Consider the following 27,316-nt stretch of genomic DNA (forward strand, 5'->3'; position numbering starts at 1 on the left):
TTATGAAGCTTGGCAGCTTTAAAGTGTTTGATAATTTTCCGAGTTGTTTAGAGTTAATTTTCCAAGTTGTTTTGAGTCGTCGTGCCAGGCTGTTGGGAAATGGCAGTGTTCATAATGTTCTTTACGCCGACTGCTCCGTGTTTACAGCGGAAGATGACCGCCGGTGATCAGGATAATGACGGTCATCCCTCTCCGATACACACACCGCTCGTGGACTCCGTGGAAGAGAGCAGTAACGGTTAACACTGACAAACAAGGCAACTCCTTCCGAGGGGGGCTTCAGCTTTGAATAAAAACCTGTTGTCCCAAAGTCAGCTTTAATTATATAATTACATTTAGATGACATGAATGTTTGACCGGCAGTTTAGTGCAAGTGAATCAGTGAAAGCGGACACATTAGCAAGGGGAAGTAGCCATTATCAGTAAATGTCGGAAGTAAACAGTAGCGAAATACCATTTACTGTAGGTTTTTACAAGCAAACGTTCAAAACAAGTCGTAATGTGCAGCCAATGAGCACTCGAATGACTCGGATTGACGTCAGTCACATGCCTTGAACGAAATGGTCTAAAAAAAGCGCAAAAATGACCACTTCGTAACATTTTGGGAAAGCCAGTATTGGTTTAACCAATGTGCAACGCGTATGTATCTGATAACATCTCAAAAATTGTGTTTTTGGGTTTCATGACCCTGTAAAAGACAGTCAGGCAGCCTCGAGTTGAAATTGTCGTCTGATGTGCAACAGTGCCACCTTCCGGACAACTGCCACATGACATTCTATTACTCAAACAGAACACACACAAATATTGTTTGGCAAAAAAAAAAAAACTTTATACATATATATCAATTTAATTCAATTTCACATATGGTAGAAGAATACCTGAGTTTTTTATGACAATAAAATTTCTTCAGTCTAATGAGTAATAAAAAAACATGTTCAGAGATATATAAAAATGTTTAGAAAAAACATACAACCTCATAAAAAATGGACAAATTCTCCTGGATGCGAACAGGGTGAAAAAAAGCCATCAAGTGTCCGTTTTCTGAGGTATAAAGTTCAAGTTAATGACTCTAGACCCAAGATCAGAGTCTCCCAGATATGAATGATATGCACAGTTAAAACAATGTGTCTAGAGTTAGCATAGTCAAGCAGACAGGAAATATCGAAAAGTCAAGCATCAGAGCTCTCCTCTGATCTCTCCTCAATCGCCACTTTCCAGTTTTTCCGCTTTTTCCTCAGAGGTTCAGTCAGCGTGTCTGTTTCAGGGCAGTCTCTCTTCCTGTGCGTTCTTGTCCTTGTGTCTGAATGGCTGTCGTCTGTGTCGCTGTCCTCGGTTCTGTCTTTGTTTTTGTGCTCCTTTTTTCTCCGCTTGCTCTTACCTCCCTTCCTCCTCTGTTTCCTCCTGACGGTGTCCTCTGCATCGCTGCAGGTCTCAGAGCCTGAGGCAGCAGTCTTCCTTCTCTTCCTCTCCTTTTTCTTTTTCTTCTTCTTAGACAACTTCTTGGAAGATTTCTCTATGTCAGCGTCTAGTTTGTTCTTGTGTTTTTTCTTTTTGTGTTTACTACTGCTGTGGTCTTTTTCCCTGAAATAAAGGAATAAATATAGCCTTTAATAACCAAAATATGCTGCTGGAATATTCTAAATCATTTAATATTTTGAGATTATGAATGAAATTATTCTAGAATTATATTTAAGTCCTATATTACTTTATGATTAAATAAATTCATAATTCAAATATGTAACAAGATTTAGGATTATTTAATTCTTTAGAAATTTAAATTAAAATTTTTAAAGAATTTAGTCATTCATTAACATTTGTATTTATGTTTTCTCTGATGGTAACATTTCAAAGCTATAAAAAATAATCATTATAAATGTACATATGTTTTACATAACACATTTTAATTTGCGCGGGACGGTGAAACATTTAGTTCAATTTAACATTATATATTTTTGTAAAACAAATTTTTATTTGTTTATGTGTTGTATTTTGATTTTATTTTAGAATGTATTCTTTTATATTTTTTTATTTATTTATTTTTTAATTCTTTAGTGTATATTTTCACAAAGTTTCAGTCAAGATAAACAATAATGTGAATGTAATCATCAAAGAATAATGGACCCCTGCATTACCACAACAGACCATGTTAAATACCTCTGCGCTTTAAAGATCCTGCAAAAATATGCTGAATATTCATTAGACGGTGGCAGGGGTGCTTCTTCTTACCCATCAGGATAAAATTCCTCTGGATAAAGCTCCTTAAAGCCACTGTGGCCCCACCTGAGGACACAGAACAGTGATCACAGGAAATGCCTCCAGCATACAAAAATGAAAGCATGTTTCAACCATACAAAATTATTAAGTTACCATGAGAACAAAACCAACCGGTAATACCTGTCAGGATCATTGGCTTCAAACTCATACAGTTTTCGGGTCCAGTATCGAGCTTCCCTCTCGTCTCTCTCAGACATCTCATCTCTCTTGTCTCCAAGCCGCTCTCGCATGGATCCCTCGGAGTCATTCAAGTAACGGTCACAGTGCATGCGGCCCCTAAATGAGAGATACACACGGTCACTAAAGAGAAAAAGACATCATGAACAACAAATGAAAGGTTGTGCCATCTGTACCTCTGCTTTGGTGAATTAGCAGACGAGGCTTGTCGCTCAAGATCCCTCAATTTCCACATCTCAGACTCCTCTTGAATCTGAAGTGAGAAGATTAATCATTACGAAGACTGGTTTGATTCAGCTTATATACAAATGCTGAAATAATGCAAATTTAGAATATACCTTGTTATGGGCGTCTGTGTGTCTGATGACATTTCGGAGCAGTACTTTACCCATAGACACCTTCGACATGATTTCAAACCTTCAAACAGCATACCAGAACAACGTTTAATATTTCAAAAGCTCTATATATAATCTAAACAAGGCTGTTGTCTGAGAAACCAAAGATTTAATATCTATTTTGGACAGAATCGTTTAAGTGGAAATTCAATAGCCAAGCAAATGAGCTGGATATGCTAAAAATAAGCGATTAGATATCAAAACAAACATTAGACTTGTTATGTTTTAGTCTGGCAACATCTCTGTTGACATTAACTTAGTTCACCAATTGGTTTCCTCTGACGTTTTCTTACTAACGTTAGCTACCACAACCGTTCATTTAAATTAGAGGTTTATTTAGTTATAATAAGTTTCAGTCATTAAAACACATAGTGTTTTTAAAACCGTAAAGGATGAACTGACCTTTCTATTATTCAATAAATTTGAAATGTAATGAGCAACGTGAACGTGGCAACAAAAACAAGTAGATTGTATTAACTTCCTCCGCGACTCACGCACAGGAGTTATTTCAAAATAAAAGTAGCGAATACACGAAGCATTAATTTCATAATAAAAGTCAAAATGAATCACGTCCTTCTAAATATTAGGAGTGGAACCGAGTAGAATATGAATGTTTTTCACAAAATGTTTTGAATATTAATTTATGTTCATCTATGTTAAACAATGACACACATAAGCAGAACATTATGGAAATTCTCTATTTAATTTGATTTGTAGGTTATAGTTACATATCATGGGATCTGTTGTGTCACAATGGCATCAACACAATGTTGCAATTTATCACTCCAGTTCCTCATTCATCAGAAATTCCGCTTTAGGAATGCAATGAAAAACAGAGCGAGCTAAAGAGAGAGAGAGAGAGAGAGAGAGAGAGAGAGAGAGAGAGAGAGAATTGAAATTAAAAGGGATTTTAGGATTTTAATTACACTGGATTTCCCCAAACAATGTAAGAAATTTTGTTTTCTGATACATGCTACATGAACAACATGTATATGCAAGCATGGTGCATGTGGTTATGTCTGCTGCAGGATATGTGGTTGTCACAGTTATGCTTTTAGCCTGGGGAAGTGTCTGCTAGATGATAGTCCTTTCATGAGAAAAAGTTATATGACCACAAAAGCACATTCAGTGCTAGGGTGTTTATTGAGTGCTCAATGAAATGATGATGACCAACAGCTAACAAAGTATACATTACATTTCAAAGTAAGAAATAAATTTTATAATGGTTGTTTTTCTGAAATGAGTCATCTTCAAAGGAGCACGTGGCCAACAAATGCGATGGAAAAACAAGCATGAAGCCATCTTTGCAGTGTTGTCTTTGAACTTCTGTTTTTGCAGTAGTTCAGTAGTTCTCATGACTAGATGATGTCATGAAATATGTTGATCACTGATCTATACTGGAGAATTATATATACATTTATATAGGCTAGAAGATCACTGGTTGAGATGTGTCTCACACAAACAACTTCAAATAAACTATATAAAAATATCAAATTATATTTAACACTAACGGTCACCCTGTCCCGTATATACGGGACGCCTACATTTACTTCACTATATTACAATTAAATCTAATCTGATCTTGACAAACTATATATCGTTGGAAAGGTCTAAGACTGCCAAATATATATTTTACCAAATTTTTTTTGTTAAAAATTATGTAGGAAAAGTAATACATTAATTTATGACAATTATAAAAATTTAAGTTTGAATCGTGCACTATAAAGTCTGTTAAGTTTTAAGATATTTAAATTAAATTAAATTAATGCATTTAGCAGACAGTTTTATTCAAAGTGACTTACATTGCATTCAGGCTAACGATTTTCTCCTATCATGTGTTCCCTGGGAACCCCCAACCTTGTGCTTGTTAACGCAATGCTCTACCATATATATATACACACACACACACACTATATACTAAATAAGTGCTGTTAATTGCTGGCCATTAATTGCATCTGTAATGACCCAGAACTCGACATGGGATCCATTTGCAGGCTTTATTCAGAAACTCGTAGTCCTACAGGCAATGATCGGTAACAGCAATATCCACAACGTAGGGAGAGCAGAGAATCAACATCCAGTAAACAAGCAAGGGTCGGTAGGTAGGCAGCAAAGGTACGTAAAGGATATCAGACAGGATCAGCAACAGGAAAACAAAACCGGGTAATAACGCTCAGAAATGACAGACACAGCAAATCAAGACTTTGCGTTGAACTGAAGTGATAGTCCAGCTTATATTCACTAGTCCTGATGGTTTGCACCTGTGACGGTGATCAGAGTCCAAGGACGGGGCTTGTGGGAAATGTAGTGTAGTCAGTGTAAATGAATGGGTGGATGCGTGTGTGTCAGTATTCAGGTGGTTCGTCTCCGTGACAGCATCCAAAATAAAAGTTTTTTTGTTTACATAATATACATGTGTACAGTGTATATTTATTATGTATTTATAAATACACACACATGCATGTATATATTTAAAGGTCCTATGACATGAAAATTTCACTTTCTGAGTTTTTTTAACACTAACATGAGTTCCCCTAGCCTGTATATGGTCCCCAAGTTTCTAGAAATTTTAATAGGTGTAAATCGAGATTTTGCTATCTTTCTCTGCCTTTGAGAAAATGGAAGCTCAAACAGGCTGATCTGGAATCTCCTCTTTGTGACGTTGTAAGGAGAATTGTTACCTCCCCTTTCTCTGCTTTGCCCGCCCAAATATTTACTGTCTGTTTTGTTTAAACAGACTTTTATGATATGGATTCAACAGCACCGGCACAAACAGTGAGTAACAGTGTTCATTAATGCCTGATCTGTGATCAGTGATTTCTGATGTGTAGCTAATTATTCAAGTTCACACAGACTTTCTTTCTAAATCGTTTAATACTGTTTATGCATCAGTGAATCAAGCCAGTGACTAAACGATCAACTTCACGTTGTTTCTCCTTATTCTTTATTGTGTTTTTTGTTCTGTCGCTGTTATGTTGCACTGCGGAGCTCTGTCACGAAAACAAATTCCTCGTATGTGTGAACATACCTGGCAATAAAGCTCATTCTGATTCTGGTTCTGATTCTGATTAGTAGCATGAAAAAAAATCTGTTATTTAAATTGTGATTTAACTACAGAGAGCGATCAAAGAACGCTCCCTTTATTCGGAGCTCTCACACATCGCGAGTATATCTGCACTCTTGTATGGAATTATATTCCGGACTTTATTCAAAAGCAATTGCAAATTGTATTTGCAATTGCGTTTTCAATTTGTGAATGCATAAAATGTGACATAATCCGAACGCAAATGCAAATCGCGCCTTACCGTTTGCATTTTCGTTTAAGCGAACTCACAGTGTCTGCCAAATTTAAAATGGAAATGCAAAGTCCATTTGCAATTGTGTTTCCCATATCTTACGAGCTGTGAGCCTGTCATATTTAAATAGCAATATTAATTAGCAGATTTGCCTTTTCACTCTCTCTGCACTGTGCATGTAAACTGCCAAAACTCAAATGAAATCGCAATTCCTTTTGCATTTGAATTTCCAACGTCTACACGGACACCTGTCAATCAAGTGACAGGGGTGGGGCCATTTTATTGGGCGTGTTTGCATTGGGAAGTGACGTCACTCACAGTCGACGGTAATAAAAGAGGCAATTGATATAATATACACATATTACACATATTACACATTTCCCTGAACTAAGTACATTTCTGCTGCTATTATTATGTTTAAATGAAAAATGAAAGGAGGCAGTGGTATTTCATATCCTTTTTGTTTTATTGTAAATATACAGTTAGGAAAATTGCAGTAGTCAAGGCGAGCTGACATGTTATCAAGTACGCTGCTGTTTGCAGAATTACCGGACCTGCGTCCTCACAGACATCACACTCCCGGGTCGAATGCACAAAGTCGGAACTACTGAGGATGCAAGTCCGAAATCAGCGTACTTTGTATTGAGAAACGCACACAGACCTACGTCACCAGTCTATTTGCCTAATCTTCCCGGTGTTACGGTTTATCTGGTTACCGTGTTATCTGGTGACCAATTTCCTGGTTCAGGTCTCTGCTGCAGATGTGCTGGAACGACGGCAGCAGACTCTGCGATTCTGAAAGCACAAACTGACGCAATATTAAGTGTTTAATAAACGCAGACTTGCTCATTGCATGATTCAGATATTCTTGTAAAGATTACAAGTTATTAGTATGATCGCCAGTTTCACGGCTGAAGTAAGTAGGATAAACACAAAATGAAGTCCATGTTGGCGCGGGTTTCGAACACGCGCTAAAAGAAGAAACGCCGCACCGCCAGACGAGTCACTAACCACCAAGCTACCGATCTACAGAGAATCAGCTTCAGATCTCTCTGAAGCCGGCACATCATGCAGCTGCTGAATCAAGGAAATGTGACCGTGTTAACTTGTGACCTGTGTTTACATATTATGAAAATAAACCATAGCAGGCACTGACTACATTTTATGGTTCATGATGTTAAAGAACATTTCATAACGTCTCAGACAACTGTACATTTGTGGCTACTGTGGTTTAATTATAAACACTATCGATAACTCATATTTAACATAGTAAAACATGGTACATTTTAGTATGCTCGAAGATACAAAAATTCTTCCAGAACAGACTTGAATATGTGCATTACCAGAAGAGATGAGAAATGGATTTGTGTTCAGCACCACAAAAGAACATAAAGTGTCAATATCAGGAAACATATTTTTTTAAGTAAAGCTTCACAGGACAGAAAAGATGAAGTAATTTTTAAGACACATCCTTAACCTTATTGGTTATTAAGTATTTAAATGACAAAGTCCACACTAATTAATTAATCATTATTTATTACCGTCGACTGTGAGTGACGTCACTTCCCAATGCAAACACGCCCAATAAAATGGCCCCACCCCTGTCACTTGATTGACAGGTGTCCGTGTAGACGTCGGAAATTCAAATGCAAAAGGAATTGCGATTCCATATGAGTTTTGGCAGTTTACATGCACAGTGCAGAGAGAGTGAAAAGGCAAATGTGGTAATTAATATTGCTATTTAAATATGACAGGCTCATAGCTCGTAAGATATGGGAAACACAATTGCAAATTGACTTTGCATTTCCATTTTAAATTTGGCAGACACTGTGCGTTCGCTTAAACGAAAATGCAAACGGTAATGCGCGATTTGCATTTGCGTTTGGATTATGTCACATTTTATGCGTTCACAAATTGAAAACGCAATTGCAAATACAATTTGCGATTCCTTTTGAATAATGTCCGCAATATCATTCCATACTCTTAACTAAACTGCTGTTACAACGAATGATGCTGTTATACTGCACAACAAAGCTCTTACTGTATTCATGTGTTTGATGTTAGTTGTGGTGAAAGCATTTTGTGAGAGAAAACGTGTTGCAATAATGACGAGATGACTGCATTCACGCGATAAATAGACTCTGTCTACTCAATGCTCATCACTGCAGCCTTTCATGTGATGGGACAAGATCGAAAAAATAATTATATAATCAACAAATCCACGATTCGTTAATCTCGACAGCTGTAATAGTATATATATATATATATATATATATATATATATATATATATATATATATATATATATATATATATATATATATATTTGAGAGGGGTTCCACATGAAATACGCATTTCAAATGCAAAGATGTCAGCCAATCACAACAGTTGTCGTTTACTCGGAGTCTCACAGCAGACACGCCCCTTCAAACAGAGCATTCAAGCCAGAGGGCTAATATCAGGATATAAAAAATGCTTTTTATTTCTAAATTTTAAATGTAAAAATCATACTAACAATATAAGTACACCTAAGGAAACATTAAAAAGCATTTAAAGAAAAGGAAATAATCCATGTCATGGGACCTTTAAGGAAAATATGTTATGTTTATATATTAAATATATCTATACATAATATAAATTACATTAATATAAATATATACATGTAAATACATGTAAATATTTACAAAATATGTACTGTATGTGTGTGTATGTAATACATACATAATAAATATACATAGTGCACACGCATATATTGTGAAAAAAAAAACGTTTATTTTGAATGCAATTAATCACGATTCTTTGTTTGACAGCACTAATATATGTATTAATATCTGTATTAATTATAAAAAAACTGGGTTTCAGTACAAATAATTTTACTATTTATTGCACTTGGTTATTTTTATTATTTACCATGTCTAATAAAGTGGAAGCCTTGCACAATTCGCAGAAAACATATTTTTTTCCAATATTGAAAGATGGTGGATATAGAAATTGAATAAAGTAATCAAATGTAAAAAAAAAAAAAAAAAAAAGCACTAGTCTTAAATATGAAATATAAATTAATTCAGTAAGAGCACTGAATGATTCTCTCGTTTTGTTTTGTGATTTGATTAACACTAATGACATAGACAGCAGCAGGTTTATACAGAAGGATTCTATCATGGAATGCACCGATCTAATGCACTAACTAGAATTCGATTACTTTTCCAACTATTTATGTTCACTTGTCCATTTAAGCACACACTTAAAGAAGGCCAAACAGTTTCACTGTCTCGGGAAAGCACCTGGGCAACAGCGTCTCTAATCGTACTAATCCCAAAAAGAAATTACTTATTTACTGCATTAATTTAATCAAAAGCAGTAGCATAATATTGTGAAATATTATTATGATTTAAAATAATGGTTTTCTATTTTAAAATACTTTAGAATATTATTTCTCTATATGCGTTCTTGCGCCATGTTGATGTCATATAAAACATTGTCACGCCCCTGAACTCATTATGTTGCCCATGGCATAGGCGACATAGGCAGTTGCCTAGGGCGCAAAATGAATGGGGGGAGCTGCACGAAAGTTTTTTTTCCTGGATATGTGCCCTCTTGTGACCATTGCGCGGTCCTACACCCATATATTAAGCAAAATAATTTCTGACAGATTTCATAATTTTAGTACTGATCGATCATCGAACTGATTAAAATAATGTTCGAATAAAATAAAATAAACGAAAAATCATAAGATTTGACAACATTTTTAATTTATGCACTTTCTGCGTCATGACTTAATTATACGTAATTATAACGTAATTATAATATCAATTATAATCATCATAATGCATTCATTATGCATGGTGCAAGCAGTTTAAATAGTTTTGCCATTTATGTGCTCTTAAAATATAAGGCAGATGACATTTTTTTAGTATGACATTTAAAATATTTTTAGGTTAGGTTAAGCAAAACAATTGTGATTTATTTCTGAGAACCTTTTACCCAACATGCAGACAGCCTACATTAGGGTACAGTACAAATATGTAGAGCGTCCCTTAGTCTGTCCCTTATTTTCTTCAAAAATAAACACTTATTTTCTACAAGAATACAAGAATAAACACTATTTTCTTTAAGAGTAAAAGATAAAAAAATCACAATTGTCCCTTATTTTCCATTTCTGACGTTAATTGGCAACCCTAATGATGATGTAATTATCTTTTGACTCCCCTGACAGCAGCACCTTGCTCTAAAAACTGTACAATAAACAAAAAAAAAAAAACCAAAGTGGGTCGGTCTAAGGCATGAAACTCCAGGCATGAAAATGTTTCTAAAAAAAATTGTTAAATAGAAAATTATCAGGGGCACAAGGTATGGGCTGAAATATGTGCCACCAGAAACTGAATTTGAATTGCTAAATTCAGATTCAGTTCTCAAATTCAATTTCAAGTTACTGAGACAGACATCCGGGTAGTTGGAGGATGAAGGCAGAGTAATCGAGCACAGATCGATAGATAGCATTCATTGGCGCACAGGACTACTCTTGGATGGCGTGCGGTCCAGTTCTAAAATAAGGTTACCTTACTCACCTCACTTTCCTCACGCAGTGGACCACTGACTCTCTCTTCATGTAGGGACCGAATATTACAATTAAAGTGACTTCTATAGTGCATCCAAAAGAATATTTAGATATTATATTTAAATATTCAGAAAGGTGTACGTACAGTGTATTTTTTTACTTTTATTAAAATATTTCAGTAAAATTATAAATAATTGCCTATTACAAATTTATGAATGCATGGTTAACTTTTTTCTGCAATCACTATAGGCTATATGTATTGAGAAATTTTAAAATCTATATTTTGTAAAAATAATAAAAAAATAAACCTGAATTATAATCTAAACATTTGTATTTTCATACATTATATAAGTAGTATATATAAATATAAATATATATATATATATATAACATAAATAAGTAGGCTAATAAATATATAATGTTTAAAACATATGATAAACTATTTGTTCTCCACCCCATCACTAAAATTGATACTGTGTGTGTGTGTGAAAGAAAGTGTTTTCTGCATTGAGGATATTCTGTAATCTCAGACCTTTGTTTGGGTAAATCTTTACTGGATTGTCTGTACTCAATCCTTATCTATCTTCAAGAATCAGCTTAAAACACATCTTTTCCAAATCTATTTGACCTTCTAACTTTAACACTCACTATTCTTAAAAAAAAGAATAATATTAAGTTTTCTAATCTTTTGTATTCTATCGGTTTTCTTTTATTATACAATTAACAAAGGCAAAAAAAGACCTATAACTCTAGCTTGCTCTATTCTTTTTCTATTCTATCTGTTATCTGTATTTCTTTATTATATTATTTAAAAGCCTTTGTTACGTGTAAGATAACTGAGACTTGTTATAGCACTTGTATATTTGTTGTTTTTTATTGCTTCCATTGTCCTCATACGCTGTTTGTGACGGATTGAGAGAGGATAGAGCTGACATTTTTAAAAATTTCAAAATTTTCAATAAAACCTTTTTAAAAATTCTGATTTTGTAATTTGTAATCATTATGTGAAATTAGCTACAGGACCAACCCCCCGCCCCCCGAAAAAGAAACTGAGTTGAGGAAAGTGAGTGGTTCGCTGCGTGAGGTGAGTGTGTATACTGATGCACCGCCGGCCTATCAGTGGTAAACTCAGTGGCTACTGGCAATTGTATGGTGAAATCCAGCGACAAGTCGGTAACCTTTTTTAAATTTTAGGACCGTTTATTTTGCGTATCCTGTGCGCTTTTGTCATTGGCGGAGCAGTCGGTCAATCCCACCTTTCCAGTAAATACGACTTGTGATTGGACTGTACGTCAGCAGACAGCAAAGCATTGGCCAAGAGCAGAAGGCCCTCCCTCCAGGCTTTTTTTTTAGTTGCGAGGTTGCAAAGCTTCATTTTCGCTCAGTCTGGAGTTTCAGAGTTTCAGAGCAGAGCTGTGTGACAACGCTGCCACAAATCACGCGAGTCGCAAGCTCGCAACTGTGTGGGCGTATCTCCGCAAAGTGGGTGTTGTAAACTCAGCTCTAAAAAAAATAGTCTGCAATAGGAGTGCAAATGTAATGTAATGTAATAAGTTTCGCCCCTTTGAACCTCAGTTTTCAGAGTTTCAAAACTTTTTTTCACCTATTCGCACACCAGTTTTCAGATCACTAGTTACAAGGTTTCAAATCTTGAAAACAAACTATACACTGGGAGAACAGTGACAAATTCGAAACTCTGAAAAAATGATTGCACAACACCATAAAAAAGAGTGTTGCACTTCTGAAGAGGGAAAACTCAAAAACAAAATTATGTTTGAAGAAATGTAATTTTTTTTACCACTTTGCAAGCCTGCAAAACTCTGTTTTCAGAGTTTCAAAAAATATTTTTTCACACATTCGCACACCAGTTTTCAGATCACCATTTACAAGGTTCACCTGGAAAAATGTTTGCGCAACATCGTAAAAAAAATGTTGCAGTTCTGAAGAAGGAAATCTCAAAAACAACGTTTGCAGAGATATTTTAATTTTTTTTTACATTTTGCAAGCTTGCAAATCTTATTTTTCGATCTTGCAAAGCTTTTTTTTGTAAGATTTTGAGTTTTCGAACACTTAGTTTCAATCTTTCAGAACTGTATTTTCAGTTTTGAATCATGGCAGGATTTAAATCCCATACAGGTCTGGGGGGAATAAAAGTTCCTGGGAAAAAAAGTTCCCGGTACAAATGTTCTGGGTAATTTCTGTGGAAACGTGGCATTAGTTTGATTTGATCCTGATTTGATTAGTTTGATCCTGCTGTCTTCCTCCTCCTGCTGGAGCAGAGGAGCCTTTCCCTCGAAGATCATACAAGACTATTCTTTGAAATCGCCAACCATTTCCACTACCCGGACTACTGCCTCTGCACCTTCTACAATACCAGCCTGAACAACGAGTGCAGAGCATGGTTGTCCGGAGATGGTCTTCGGGGGAATTTCGCCACCTTTGTGCATGCATGCTGGTGTCCTGTGGATCGCCTCTGAGTGTAGACATTGCAGACGACACCAGCCCCACTCCAGACCCAGCCCACCATCTCCCTGCTGGAGGAAGCCGAAGTCTGAGTCCACCACTTGATGGAGAGCCAGAGCCCGCTGCGACCGATGAGCCATTGCCATGGACGGCAACAGAGCTGAGGATCGCCCCAGAGGCAGAAGCAGCAACTTCAGATTAGGAACGAGAGCTGGCAACAGAGCTCGTCCCGGTTAAGAGTGTCATGGACAGAGAGAGTGCTGAGGGAAACTCCACCCACTGCTCCATGGCTGAGGGTGAGCAGTGCTCTAGGGACATTAATATGGATCAAATTAATCTGGATATATATGCAGATATGCACCCTCTTCTCCCACCTACATATGAACTCTCTGTCAGCCCTGAATGATCTATCTGCCTGGATCTAGTCTGTTTGGATTTACCACCCACCCTCCTGCCTTCTCCTGTCATCTCTGGTTATCCATCGCCACCGCTGTCACCTGTCAGCCCCTTTGCTCTCCATCAGCCCACCATCTGTGTGCTGAATTCGCCCAGGGTCTGCCACTCTCAGTCGGCATCCCTTGTCTCCACCTCCAGCCTCCGAGTCCCAGACTTCGCCTCGGCCCTTCGACCCATTGGCTCCACCATGGCTCCTAGCTCCCTCCTCTCCACTGTGGCCCGTCAGTCCATCAGCTCCACCGGGCTCCCTCGTCCCTCCGGCTCCACCTTGGTCTGTCGTCAATCATTCCGCCACCTTGGGACTCCACTCCTCCGGCTTCACCTCGTCCCTCTGTCCTTTTGGCTCTGTCAGACTCCTCCTGCCCTCCAGCTCCACCATGGCCTTCCGGATCCCAGCCCCCTGCAGTGGCAAAGCTGAATTTACATCAGCCCAGGGGAGTAGCCATCATTTCAGAAGTGAGGGGGATAGAAATGTCAAATGTAGTCATTTCTTTTCTTTTTTTTGACCCATTGTATTTTTCTCTTATTTTTTATAATTGTATTGGCTAAGAAATCAAATCCACAGCTGGACAATACAGCACCCTTTTGGATGCTAAAATTATGAATGGGACACTCTACGGTCTCATGGACAGGTGGTGACCAGTGTAAAAGTCCGAAAGGGACCTGAAGTGTCCACACATGAAGTGTTCCATTTTGGACAGGGCCATATTAGGGATTTCCTAGCATAAGTTATTACTTCTATGATTCTGTCTTGGAGGTTCTGCCCTCCGGCTTTGAGTATGAATGAAACATGAGAATGTTGAGCGCTCTGTGATGTTCACATAGCCTCATTCTGGCTGCAAATAAAAATTAAAAACATCGGGGCATGCACAAACTATCCTGTCTCTTTTAAGTTAAATCTATATTTATTCACACCAGCCTTTGAAAACCTCTATGTGAAACACACTTGCCCTAAATAAAGTGTGAGGGATGAATTTAAGTGTTATTAAAAGCATATCCTATTCTTAAGCATCACCAACACTCCTTTCTTCAGTGTCTTTGGTTGCACTTTTTTGACTTCCTTCAAATGTCACTGGTTTATCTGGAAATACTGCAGAGACTTTTGCCTTCTTAACATTATTAATCAGACGGCGCATTCTCCTGCTTTAGAAACAGAAACTCCCTCAATCTTTAGAGGACTGGATGAGGGATGTCATGAGCTTTATTCATTTAGAAAATTAATATCTCAGTACTTCTTCTTAGAGTGTGTTAACCTAAGCATTAAGATGTTATTATGATCGTGGCCTGAATCTTGTTTGGAGTATGTGATTATATGTGTGGATACTTACATATATTTATGTATATACTTTAAAGCTGTAAGGTTTTGTTTGGGTGGTGTGGGGGAATTTTTTTTTTCACGATTCTCCTGTATCTGTATCCTGTTATTATTGTAAATGTTCAATGAACAGATTATAAAATATAAAGAAAGAGAAAGAGAACAGCATTCATAAAAAATATATATTTATATTTTATTAAGTCTTTAATATAATGTTTTGACAATTTAACATGTCTTTGCTGAAATAATTAAGTTCTTTCAAAATAATAATAATAATATAAAAAAACCTACTGACCCCCAACTCTTAAATGGTGTATGTCTGTGTATATGTGACATACCTCTCACTCGTAATGCAGACTTGACTTGACAAGTTCACACAGGCTCAAGCTTTGATAAGAGGGAAGAGGAGAATTGTGACCAGTCTTTTGATCTTACTCAAGAAACAGAACTTTGAGGTTGAAACGAATAAGTGTGCTGTAGTCAGGAGTAAAAAAAAAAGTCCCATTAAATAGGCCCATGAAGATAAAGATTCAGTTTTTTTCCTTAACCTGCAACATGACTGCCTCGGAAACTTTGTGGCTTAATACATCATCTACATCCTAGCCATCCTTTCAGTTTCTGCATGGTGAAGTCTATAAAACAGATCAGGGCAGTCGGTCAGAGAGAGTAACAGGATACCTGGTAAGTGATCTATGAATTATTTTTTCCTAAGATTTTAAAATGTCTGGTGGAAAGGGGAAACAAGTAATTTTGATAGAAATTTACCAAGATGTTAAATTAAGTCATAAAGTCCTAAGAATAAACTCATAAATGAGAGGCAGAAATGATTGATTCTGGCGGAAATTAGGTATGTTAATGAATACTAAAGCTCACTAATCTAATTTGTTCAGTGTGGTTGAATCTTGAGTCTGTGTGGGAAAATATTTCTTGCAGAATAGGGGAGCCCACACATGATTCGTTATAGACATAGTATTTATAGCTGGAATAGCCTGTCCAGATACTTCATCCGTCTTTTTCTGTCTCTTCAGTCAATTAAATTTGAGCAATTACACCTTAGATTTAATCTATAGCGGTTAAGTAAAGCTCTGGACCACTTTTAACCATTTTTCAATACGAAGGTGAGTACCTAGTAAATTATTCAAGTGGATTGTGAGTATCATTTTGAATTTTTATAGCTTGAATTTGTCTGTGATTTATACTGTTACAGTGATATAACAGTTATTATGCTGCCCAGATTTCTCCATATCTTTGCATATTGCTTCTGTTCTCCATAGGTTTCGCTTTCCACTTTAAGCAAGAGAAGGTGCGCGAGGCGCTCCGGCTTCTGGCACGCACAGTTCAAAATGTTTCACAACTTTAGCCCGTGTAAATACTGTGAGTATAAGAAGGACATGAGCTTTTGATTTCTCCAAAATGCTTGTCTGAATCAGTTGCGGAGACATAGGCTACATGCAAAGTTAAAATTATAAGGACTCCAAGGTGCCATGAGTGTTTTTCATTCATAAAAAGAAAGCAAACCGAAACCACTTTCATGTGCGGAGAAATCTTCCTGTATTGAGTAAATGGGAAAACAGGATCGTTTTGCTGGAAAACGGAACTAGTCTTCTGAATATTTTCATAACTTAAATTAGCAAGGCAGCACTTTTAAAGTATCAGCTGCGGTTCAGTTAGCCTATTAAAAATAAATAACTAAATAAATTAGCCTATTTATAAAAAAGTAGCATAGGTTCCATGTTTGACACCTTATAAAAAGGTAGCAGCAAATGTTGAAGAATAAGAGGAATTTATGAAAAACTTTTAAGAAACTCCCTTAGGCTATAAGTAGCCTAATAGCATATGGAAATAAATATGGAAAATATTCATATTAACAAAGTAGGCCCACTCATACCTATTTTACGCACTCTTCTTAAAAGTGTAACGAAATACATAACTAAACCCAAAGGCTTATGGTAGGCTATTTCTTAGTGCATCCATTTTGAAGTGACAATATTGACTGAACTACTGGAGTTTGATTTCAAAAATTCACATTTCAAATACTGTTTAATTATGAACACTTAATTATTTTAATCGCATAAGGAATTGCATTGTGTAAATGAAAATAAATTTCAAACATATAGCCTGACTGCCAGTAACTCTTTTATTTTATAATTTTACACTGTAACGTCTGTTTTCAACAGTACCTGCAGTACTGGCGCTGATCTTGGTTTTCACCTACCATGCTGGTGGATCTACAGACGAAGACCCTATTTTCAAATGCTTACAAGACTCTGATTATGATTACCTTCTGAAGCTAACAGAACAAGGTCTCCCTCCATCGCAGAACCCTCAGCATGTGGTAATCGTCGGAGCAGGTGCTGCTGGACTCACTGCTGCAAAGTTCCTGGAGGACGCGGGACATAAGGTCTCATAACACTATCCATAGCACAAAGCAACATTTAGCAGAGTTCTCTATAAACACAGGAAAAATGATTGGTGCTGCTAATCATGTCTCTAGTTACAAGAGATCATTAGAAATAAATGGTAAAAGCAGAACAATATGTTTTCCCCATTTCTTTCTTATACGAGAAGTTAGTTCAGTTATCTATATTGCTGGGTTTAATTCTTTCAGACCACTAACGTTCCAAAATGACATCTCCAATCTCATGACCTGGCTTTTCCTAACTTATGAGGAAATCAGTCATGTTTGTGACTATAGGAAAAAAAAAAGACAGTAATCAAGGTTATATACAATGGGTGAAGCAGAGAAAACCCTTAGAAAATGTTTCCGTAAAGCACTGCATGATTAAAGTTTATTTAAGGTCTTTTCTGTAGAAGCACACCTAATTTCTATTTAATAATTGTATTATAATTATACGTCATTATAATAGAATTGAAATGAACATAGCCTTTAATTCTGTTTTCTGCTGCTTTTGCCTATTCTTTTTTTCTCTGCTCTTAGGTGACTGTTATTGAGGCAAGTGAGCGTATAGGTGGAAGAATTCTAACATATAGGGACAAAAAAGAGGGTTGGTATGCAGAACTCGGTGCCATGAGGATCCCAAGTTTCCACAAGTAAGTTCTTTTTAATCTCTATACATGAGAGTCAAATTCTATTTCATATTCATCTCATGTAACTTTCTGAGGGTAGACAGTACAATAATTAGTGTGAAACTGTACCACAATCAGCTGAGAGTAAAGATAAAAGTGCAGAAATGTATTTATTCATCATGAATAACAGGAAATCCAAAATGTGAACCTGACATGATCAAAACTTCTGCTCAAGTGACAATGACCCCTGGTGGTCAGAAGGTGGAAGGGCAGGCCACAACTTAAAGGAATAGTTTACTCAAAAAAATCAATATTCTGTCATTAATTACTCACCCTCATGTCATTCCAAACCTGTAAGACCGTCATTCATTTTCAGAACACATATTATATTTTTGATGAAATCCGCGAGCTTTCTGACTCTGCATAGACCGCAACACAACTGACAAGTTCAAGGCACAGAAAGGTAGTCAGGAGATCGTTTAAATAGTCCATGTGACATCAGAGGTTTAATCGTAATGTTATGAAGCTATGAGAATACATTTTGTGCACAAAGAAAATAAAATTTAACAATTTCTTCAATTTTTATTTTTGGGTGAACTCTCAATTTAATCAACTTGTTTTCAATTATATCACTTTCAAGGATTTTTAGGCATTTTGCACAAAAGCTGGGCCTGGAGTTCGGACCATTCGTACAGGACGATGAAAACACATACTATTTTATAAATGGATTGCGTTTTAAAACCTACACTGTAAAGCAGAACCCAGACATCCTGAACTACCCTGTGTATGACTGGGAGAAGGGGAAAAGTGCCAGAGAACTGTTTGACATGGCTTTGGGCAAGGTGAGTGAAAAGACAAAATTCAGTTTATTCAAAAATGTTTATGTATCTGGCCAGCCAGATGTTTATTTAAAAGGAAAATGAATGAGGTTATTTAATAATGAATTCATTAACAATGTAATATTGTTAAATAACACAACTTTTCCCCTTATCTTGCTTTTATCATTTATTTGCTAATATATTTGATTGTTCCTTTCTTTCTTGGATCTTTATTAGTTAAAAGATGAACTGCAGAAAATGGGCTGTGAGAAAATGTTGAACAAATATGATTCATACTCAGTTAAGGTAAAATGTCTGTAATATGTCATCAGATTTAATTAGCATTTACAATAAGCTTTAAAAATGTATTTAAGTCTGAATATGAGTACTAATGGCAGGATGTCTCTAAATCCAATGTGTAACAGGAGTATTTAGTTAACGTGGGAAATCTGAGCAGAGGAGCTTTGCGAATGATTGGTGATGTCCTGAATGAGAACAGCTTCTTCTACACGGCCCTCACTGAGATGCTTTACATCCAGTGTGATATAAATGACAATGACACGTAAGATATTACAGTTAACCCAAACTTATGTCTTCTATGCACTACCATTCAAAACTTTTTAAATGTTTTTAAGGAAGTCTCTTACACTCACCAAGGCTGCGTTTATTATTAAATGATCCTTCAGAATTTTTTTTGGTGTAAGTCATGACAGGATTTTTTCCAGAATGTATTTACTGTTATTTTTTAATCAATTTAATGCATCCTTGCAAAATGAAAGTATAATTTCTTAAAAACAACAGCAACAAAAAAAAAACATTCTTACTCTAGACTTTTTAATGGTAGGACATATCAGCTAAAATAACAAGATGATATCAAACATAATCAAAATATCTACATCTCTTTTTTTCAGGTATTCTGAATTTAAAGGTGGCTTTGAATCATTCTCTAATGCATTCTACACGGTACTAAATGCAACGATTCTGAAGCGTTCAAAAGTCCAGGCCATCAGTCAAACACAGAACAACGTGACAGTTTCATATGAAGACCGGCACAACCACGGCACCCTGACCAACATTACTGCAGATTATGTGTTGGCGACGGCCACAGCAAAAGCAACGCTCCTCATTGACTTTAAGCCTCCTCTGTCGGCCGAAAAGATGGAGGCACTGCGGTCGCTGCATTATTCCAGCTCCACAAAAGTAGTGCTGAGTTTCAGCAAAAGGTTCTGGGAGAATGATGGCATCCGGGGTGGGAAAAGCATCACAGATCTGCCATCACGTTTCATCCACTACCCCAGTCATAATTTCTCTGGGATATCAGGCGGCGCTGTCTTGGCTTCTTACACCTCCTCTGATGAAGCTGCATTCCTACAGACTATAAATGAAGATGAGTTGAAGTATATGGTGTTGAATGATCTGGTGAAGATCCATGGAGAACACATCCGCCAGCTCTACACCGGGGGTGTTGTGAAAAAGTGGGGACTGGATCCTTATAGCCATGGCGCCTTTGCCATTTTCACTCCATTCCAGATGAGAGACTATAGTAAGTCTATAGTCCAGAACGAGGGGAGGATTTACTTTGCAGGAGAGCACACGGCCAGACCTCACGCCTGGATTGAGACCGCCATGAAATCTGCTCTGAGAGCTGCAGATAAAATAAATAATGCAAAGTAGGAAATAAAGCATGACAGTGTGCTTAATAATACACTAAAGACATTTTGAAAACAATGTAGTTGCCTTATTAGAAATTTAACCTTCTTGTGCTCTTCCTTTGCCAGGTTTTGACCGACTACACTCTCGGAGATGTCAAAATATGACTTAAAACAATGGATATCACCGCACTCTGACAACCATCGTCTTTGCCAGACTTTGTTACTTCAACTGCCATGATACTAAATGTCAAATACCAACTGTTTTGTGGAGTAAATGAGTAGATTGAGTTGAGGGATGTGGTTGACATTTTGGAGTTGTTTGATGTTTTATTAAATTGTATGTAAATTTAAGATGCTAGTGATCTTCTAAGCAGTTATGCAAGAATCATGACACTCAGTACAATATATCATTATTAATTAACCTGTAACAATGCAACTAGATTCAGTGTATTATTATTTTATTTTAGATTACTGACATGGTACTTTACTGAATATTCTAGTACTGTATTTACAGACTATTTTATTATTAACAACATTAATCATATATTTTCTTCAAATGAAATGAAATTGTATTTACGTGCGTTTTGTTATATATTTACAAGTTAAGTGAAATGTTAAAATGTTACATAGATTATAGGTTATTAAAATTGTGTATTTGTTATTATATTTTGTCTTGCATCCTCTATTTATACTGTATATATTCAGTCTAAAAAAAGATAACTCTCCTACTAGATATCACCACTTTAACACCTCCATTTAAAACTTTCAATGGCCTTTATATGTTTTTTGTTTTTCTTAAATTTCACCCTAAGTTTGGTGAAATCAAAGGGACATCTCCGTGTCTGTGACCAGTGTTTACCGAACATAAGTTGAGTAAGTTTAAAGAACATCCACACATCAGATCATAAATGAAATTTTGTTTAAATTGGTACTAACCAGATGCTTAAAATACTAACTCGATGAAATTAGCTATATTAAAATAAAGTACTCTAATATATGTAAATATTTTGAGCGATTTTATTCGCACATTTTATGTAAAGGTTCATTTAATCTCAGCGGTCATTGGCAGCAGTAGCACATCCGGGTGATTCCAGTGACCTTGGACTGCTCGTGAGAATCATGGCGGCTCTTGTAAGGATAAGTTCTGTTTGCCACAGAGGTGTCAGCCGTAAGTTTGAGTGTTTTCATGCTTTTCTTCTCGGCACCTCATCCTGTAGTGTAGTACAGTTGTTTAGCTTCAAGGCGTATGTAAAAGGAATCATTCTCCAATGACGTTTCATGTTAATCGCAGCATGCGTACTTGGACTGAAAAGCTACCATGCTAACTAAACCCTGTCATTTAATATGTTTATCAGCTCTGTCTCTTCTCTTTCTCTAAATTAAACAATTAACTTTATTATATTTATGTAAAAGTTTTGGTGAAGGCAATGACGCACACAGTATGAGATTAGAATATGACGTGGACTTTATTAGTATATAATAATGTCTGCGTTCATAGAGAGTAACGTTATTTGTAAAGGCTTAAAGTAAACAATACTTTCTCCTGTGGGTGTTTTAAATCATTTATATAAGCTTTGTATGAACATGCTTCAATGACCTCATTCGTCACGGATGAACATCAAATTGCGTGAAATTTGAATTCTGAGTTTCTTTGTAATGTTCATTCTCGTCACTTTCCACAGCTTTTTTATTTCGCTCTTCCTCCCTCATCAGACCTTTGGCCGTGCAGAAGAAGGATCGTGATTGTCCTTATCACTTGATATCAGCAAAGATCCACGCAACTCCATCCAACTATGGTTAGTGATTTTAGATTGTGTGTGTGTTTTAAACGTTGTAAATCAATACAGAGCTTTTTGTCTACTGCTATAATTTTATTGTCCGAATATATGTTTGACAGTACTGCCAGACAAGAGCCTTTTCGTTTGGTCTGAATTTAAGTGACTTAACATTCAGAAGTCCAAATCTAATCATGATTGTTTCATTAGTCAAGTAAATGAGTATGTTTTGTATACAGTCTATTGTATTAACAGGTGACTGCAGTGTAATAGGCAACAGATGATAAATGTGGATATTACTATCCACCTGTCAGGTTCTCAGAGCAAATGGGAAATAAGTTGATCGCTGGGAAAGACAGAATGAAAACACTGGTCATTAAGAGCTACAGACTAAACATATAAAGCTCAAACACTCAGAAAGTCATCTTCAGCTTTGTCTTTTCGTCTGTTGGGGTACAGGATGGAGACTCTGTTGACGGAGATGCTCTGTTGTGAAGAAGAGTTGTTGATGTGTTACTGTTTCATTTAATAGCAGGCTCTGTGTCCAAAGCGGCTTCTCTGCACTGGACGGGAGAGCGGATCCTGAGCATAGTTCTTCTGGGTTTGGCACCCATGGCATACTTTTACCCCGTCCCTGCTGTTGACTACACTTTAGCAGCTGCACTTACTCTGCATGGTCACTGGTAAGAGAATATGTGTTTTATAATGATTGCTTGACATATTCAAAATGAAATGGTCCTTAGTTTTTATGCCTTGATATTTTTTCTGAATTATGGAAAGCTGTTGAGAATAATTTAGATCAATTATCAGTAAATGTTAGCGCAGTCAGTTGTTAATAGTAAGTGACTGTTGTAATTCCATATGCAATTTAGTAACTGATGGGTCAGATTCAATTGAGCATTGCACTATACCATTAAAAATAGTTTCTGACATGAAATGAAGCCGTCTGCTTTGGTCTGCAAAGCCAAGTCATGAGTGACTGTTGCACCCTTCGTGCAAGGACCTTTGGCATTCAAAAACCACACTTCTAATTTTAGCAAAGCTGTTGTTAGTTACATTAGGGCCACACATAAATATAGATTTTAAATTTATTTATTATTATTTTAGTTGGGTGTACATGTGGTAACAGTAGAAAGTTTTACAAAATACCATATGCATGACTACATTTCAAACAAATATTGTTTTAAAAATCCAAATTGTTTTATTGCATTTAAAATTGTATTTTATATTTAATGTAATTTATTCTAGTTAATAATGGTGTAGGAAGTACAGATACTGTAGAAGTGTAGATTTCTGCAATAAGATGTTATTTTGTAGGTTGTTAAATATCTTGGACATCTTTGAATTCTTCAATATCATTATACGAAAAGAACAGCATTGCATTTTACTTTGTGTTTTCCAGGGGTCTTGGCCAGGTTTTGACAGATTATGTTCACGGAGACTCTAAAATCAAGATGGCTAATGCTGGCCTCTTCCTTCTGTCGAGCATCACCTTCGCTGGCCTGTGCTACTTCAACTACCATGACGTGGGGATTTGTAAAGCTGTGGCCCTCTTGTGGAGTAAATGACTTGACTGAGATGGAGGATGGGATCCGCTCTTGGCATCAGCGTTCCAGTTTATCGTATACAGTGACATTATTTGTAAATTCTATAAATATCTAATTTTTGACAACATTGTGTCGATTAGCAAGTGTTTTTAATTGTTAATGTTGTCAGTTTGTTCAGAACATGCTTAGCTTTTGCTTAAGATGGAAATCTCTGCATGTCATCCACTCTATTGTCTGGTAAATCAGTGTTTCTGATACAGCAAAAGGAACTAATTGTTGTGGCTACAAGATGCTGGTCACTGTATTTGAACTTGAAAAATCAATACGTGAAAAATATAAGTTTTTTTTCTTTATTATTATTATTAGTAAATGGTTTCTTTGGTGGCTAAACATGATTTTCCACTGTACTATTACAACAGGCAAAGTTGAAAGAATAAATGCCTGAACGTGCATCTTATAATTCTCAAAATTTACCAAGTATTAAACTTCAATGTCATTTCAAGGGTCTCAGTAATTGCTACTTTAAGGAAAAACTAAACTATGTTCTAAAAACTAGGTTATAAAGCTTGAATTAGGATCACGGTATTTGGATTAAACAACTGTTTTGTTTTAATATGCTTTTTATTAAAACCGTCCCAGTCCAAAGACTACTGAAACAATATTATGTAAGAAAATGTAATCTGGTTTGCAGGTGAAGCACATGATGTTACAACCATGAACAAATTTAACCTTTAAATATGTATTTACGAAATTGTAAGGAAATCAGATGTCCAGAGCAAACAGTCATAGAGTGTAGTTCTTGAGTTCTAAATGGTGTCAACATGACGATGCTAACAATAATTGAAAAACGGTATGTAAATGGACATTTTCAATGATGTTTGATTATTGTTAGATATTGAATACTATATTTATCCACGACTAGATCAATATTTACTGTCTAAATATCCTGTGGGTACCTTGCATTAATTTTTTGATTTGTGGTGAGGTGGTTTGAGGTTTCCGTTTTGGGGTAATTTAAGAGAAAACAAATTTAAACTATGCAGATCTAAGCCTGATCTTAATGTGCTGCTTAAGGGTTTCATGCATGTAAAAGAGAAATTCAGCACTCACACACTTTAGTGTCTTTAATAGCCTTGCATTATCTTTTTTGTTTTATTTGTGGTGAGGTAGTTTAAGAGAAAACGAACTTAAACTATACAGTTCTAAGCCTGATCTTAATGTGCTGCTTAAGGGTTTCATGCATGTAAAAGAGACATTCAGCACTCACACACTTTAGTGTCTTTAATAGCCATGAATGTGTCCTCAGGGGAGATGTGTATTTTATTGCAGCTCCTGCACTGTTGTGAACTTAAAAAGCCCATGTATTCAGTTATAGCACCAAATGCCTCATGGGGAAATGATTAATGTTTTATTTTGGATAACTTCACTGGAAATTCCCAGGCACTTAAATGCATGCTGCTTTTGTTCAGAAGGTCAATAAATGATTCATACTAGTCCATTTATTTATGTCAGATTGGAGAACGTACTGTTTTTCTGCAATAGCCAGAGGAGTTACTGGTAAAGAGGTCAAATGCACTTTTGGAGACATGTTCATGCGCTTAAGGTACTACTGGACCAATTGAAGGTGGAAGTGAATGTTAGCAGCTCAGATTGGGATGGATAAGCTTTCAGTAATTATGTTACAATATTCTGTTTGGACAATATCACAAAATCGGTAACCATCACTGACTATACATAACTCCATTTAAGGTAATCACCATATAGCTTACAAGGCAGACAATGCACTGATTACTGATATTTGGAACAAACTCGTGCTAGATCACATCTGTAAATCAATAAAACACTAAAAGTGAGAACATTAGGTAAGCTACTCACCTGTTCAACCTGAAAGAATCAAACCTCTGCTAAATGGGATAACCTGTGATTTATTGAACCACTGATTTTTGTGAGACAAGATCAGTCTGTTTTTATTATTATTATTATTTTTTTTTTTTTTACAAAGAATGTGTTTTTAAGGGAAATTCCCAGAAAGCATAAGATTCCATGCATATATATTTGCATTCATTTCAAATAAGCATACTGTTCATTATAAATAAATTGGAGGAAATGTCATGTAGAAAAAAGTTAATGGTCCACAAGTACTTAATGCTAAATTTTCTTCATGAATTATTTTTCCCCTTCAGATTTAAGGATGGAATATGACCGAGATATTCCTATGCAGGCTTTGAGTTATTTCCTTTAAACGTTCTAATGCTTTTTTGTTTGACTTGTGTATTTTTGCCCCATGCATAATGCATTATAAAAACTGTATCTGTGATTGATCTAAAAATGGGACGAGGACTTTTTTCTGTTGTACAGGATGTGAAAACTCATTGTTTTTACACTACATTATCTATTTAATCTATCAAAAAGAGATTACCTGACCTAAATCAGACACTAAACATTTTATTTAAATTTTCCTTAGAGCCTTTGCTTTTAACATTACGCTTTTAATCCATGGATTTCATGTGCATTTATGCTGAATATCACAAAAGTGGATTACTGCTGAATGCACTGACAATTGTGACTTAAACTGGTAGTATTTCACAATTAGAAAATACAAAGAAACACATTTTATTAAACTGTGGAATTTTTTAATAGAATGACTAAAATAGTATTTTCTTCAAAACGCATCCCAAAAATCTGTTTCTTGTATTAGGGTTTTTTTTTTTTTGTCATAGATATGTATACATATTTATGTATACATATTTTTTATACAGTTTGATTGACTTTTTAATGAAGTAAAGAACACATTAGCCAAAATAATGTTATGCCAAAATTAGCTAAAATATCCCTGAAATATTATATGCTTGTGCTTGTGAATAACTTTCAAACTAAAGTACTTAGAATGATTATTTTAGTTTTAATATGCTGTAGATACTGGTTAAGATGCATATGAGTTTGAATCTGAACTTAGTACAATCAGTGATAGCATGCATATTACAAACTGTTGCAGATTTTTTTTTTTTACATAATATATAAATAAAAGAATGAAAATATTTCTAATCGATTTAGGTGAATACTACAGGGTATTTGTATATTTGAATGGATATATTTAATATTAAAATCAATATTGAAGTAGGCTACTTAAATAATGAAGACTTACATTCAAAGAAATTCTGTGGCAGCTGGTTTGATTATTAGATTTTATGGTAAGGTTATTTAAATTTCCCCCATAACATTAAGATTTCAGAGTTATTACTTTTTTCCTTCTTAAGTTTGAGTTAAAGTTAGGATATAGTTACATCATTTGCTGCTGACCGGAATTTCCCAGACCGATTAAATTGATTTAGAATGATTAATTTTGCAAAAAAATAAAACAACAAAAATAACATCTGTAATATCTCTATATTTAACTGCTTTATATATTCTAATGTGTGTGTGTGTGTGTGTGTATATGTGTTGTGTATCAAATGGTATAGTGACAGATTATATATAAATGTGTTGGACTCAAGCACTTCAAGAAATTAATTTGCTAATTAGTTCAGCTGTTTTAGCTTATAGAGCAACCTTGTATTGTATTA

General features: G+C 35.7%; 3 protein-coding genes across 5 annotated transcripts; 2 read left to right on the top strand and 1 right to left on the bottom strand.

The window, feature by feature from the left end:
- Positions 1-1,037: 1,037 nt before the first annotated feature.
- nkapd1 (NKAP domain containing 1) lies at positions 1,038-3,349 on the bottom strand. Of its 2 annotated transcripts, XM_059515130.1 has the most exons (6): positions 3,249-3,349; positions 2,790-2,868; positions 2,628-2,704; positions 2,395-2,550; positions 2,227-2,280; positions 1,038-1,581 (listed from the first exon to the last, which is right to left on the bottom strand). In XM_059515130.1, the coding sequence occupies exons 2-6, from the start codon at positions 2,856-2,858 to the stop codon at positions 1,170-1,172; spliced, it is 768 nt and encodes a 255-aa protein (XP_059371113.1). In that variant the 5' UTR covers positions 2,859-2,868; positions 3,249-3,349; the 3' UTR covers positions 1,038-1,169. The 2 variants fall into 2 exon arrangements, with proteins under 2 accessions (XP_059371113.1, XP_059371114.1); XM_059515131.1 differs by lacking the exon at positions 3,249-3,349 and having other exon boundaries at positions 2,790-3,235.
- Positions 3,350-15,394: 12,045 nt separating this feature from the next.
- On the top strand, positions 15,395-21,034 carry il4i1 (interleukin 4 induced 1). Its single transcript, XM_059515132.1, has 9 exons — positions 15,395-15,615; positions 16,209-16,308; positions 17,112-17,335; positions 17,873-17,985; positions 18,602-18,803; positions 19,017-19,085; positions 19,205-19,341; positions 19,691-20,449; positions 20,558-21,034. The coding sequence occupies exons 2-9, from the start codon at positions 16,278-16,280 to the stop codon at positions 20,562-20,564; spliced, it is 1,542 nt and encodes a 513-aa protein (XP_059371115.1). The 5' UTR covers positions 15,395-15,615; positions 16,209-16,277; the 3' UTR covers positions 20,565-21,034.
- Positions 21,035-21,467: 433 nt separating this feature from the next.
- On the top strand, positions 21,468-23,878 carry sdhdb (succinate dehydrogenase complex, subunit D, integral membrane protein b). Of its 2 annotated transcripts, none has more exons than XM_059514499.1 (4): positions 21,468-21,599; positions 22,114-22,227; positions 22,739-22,889; positions 23,609-23,878. In XM_059514499.1, the coding sequence occupies exons 1-4, from the start codon at positions 21,551-21,553 to the stop codon at positions 23,772-23,774; spliced, it is 480 nt and encodes a 159-aa protein (XP_059370482.1). In that variant the 5' UTR covers positions 21,468-21,550; the 3' UTR covers positions 23,775-23,878. The 2 variants fall into 2 exon arrangements, with proteins under 2 accessions (XP_059370482.1, XP_059370483.1); XM_059514500.1 differs by having other exon boundaries at positions 22,742-22,889.
- Positions 23,879-27,316: the final 3,438 nt, after the last annotated feature.

Source organism: Carassius carassius, chromosome 28 (genome assembly GCF_963082965.1).
Source record: "Carassius carassius chromosome 28, fCarCar2.1, whole genome shotgun sequence".
Classification (NCBI taxonomy): Eukaryota; Metazoa; Chordata; class Actinopteri; order Cypriniformes; family Cyprinidae; genus Carassius; species Carassius carassius.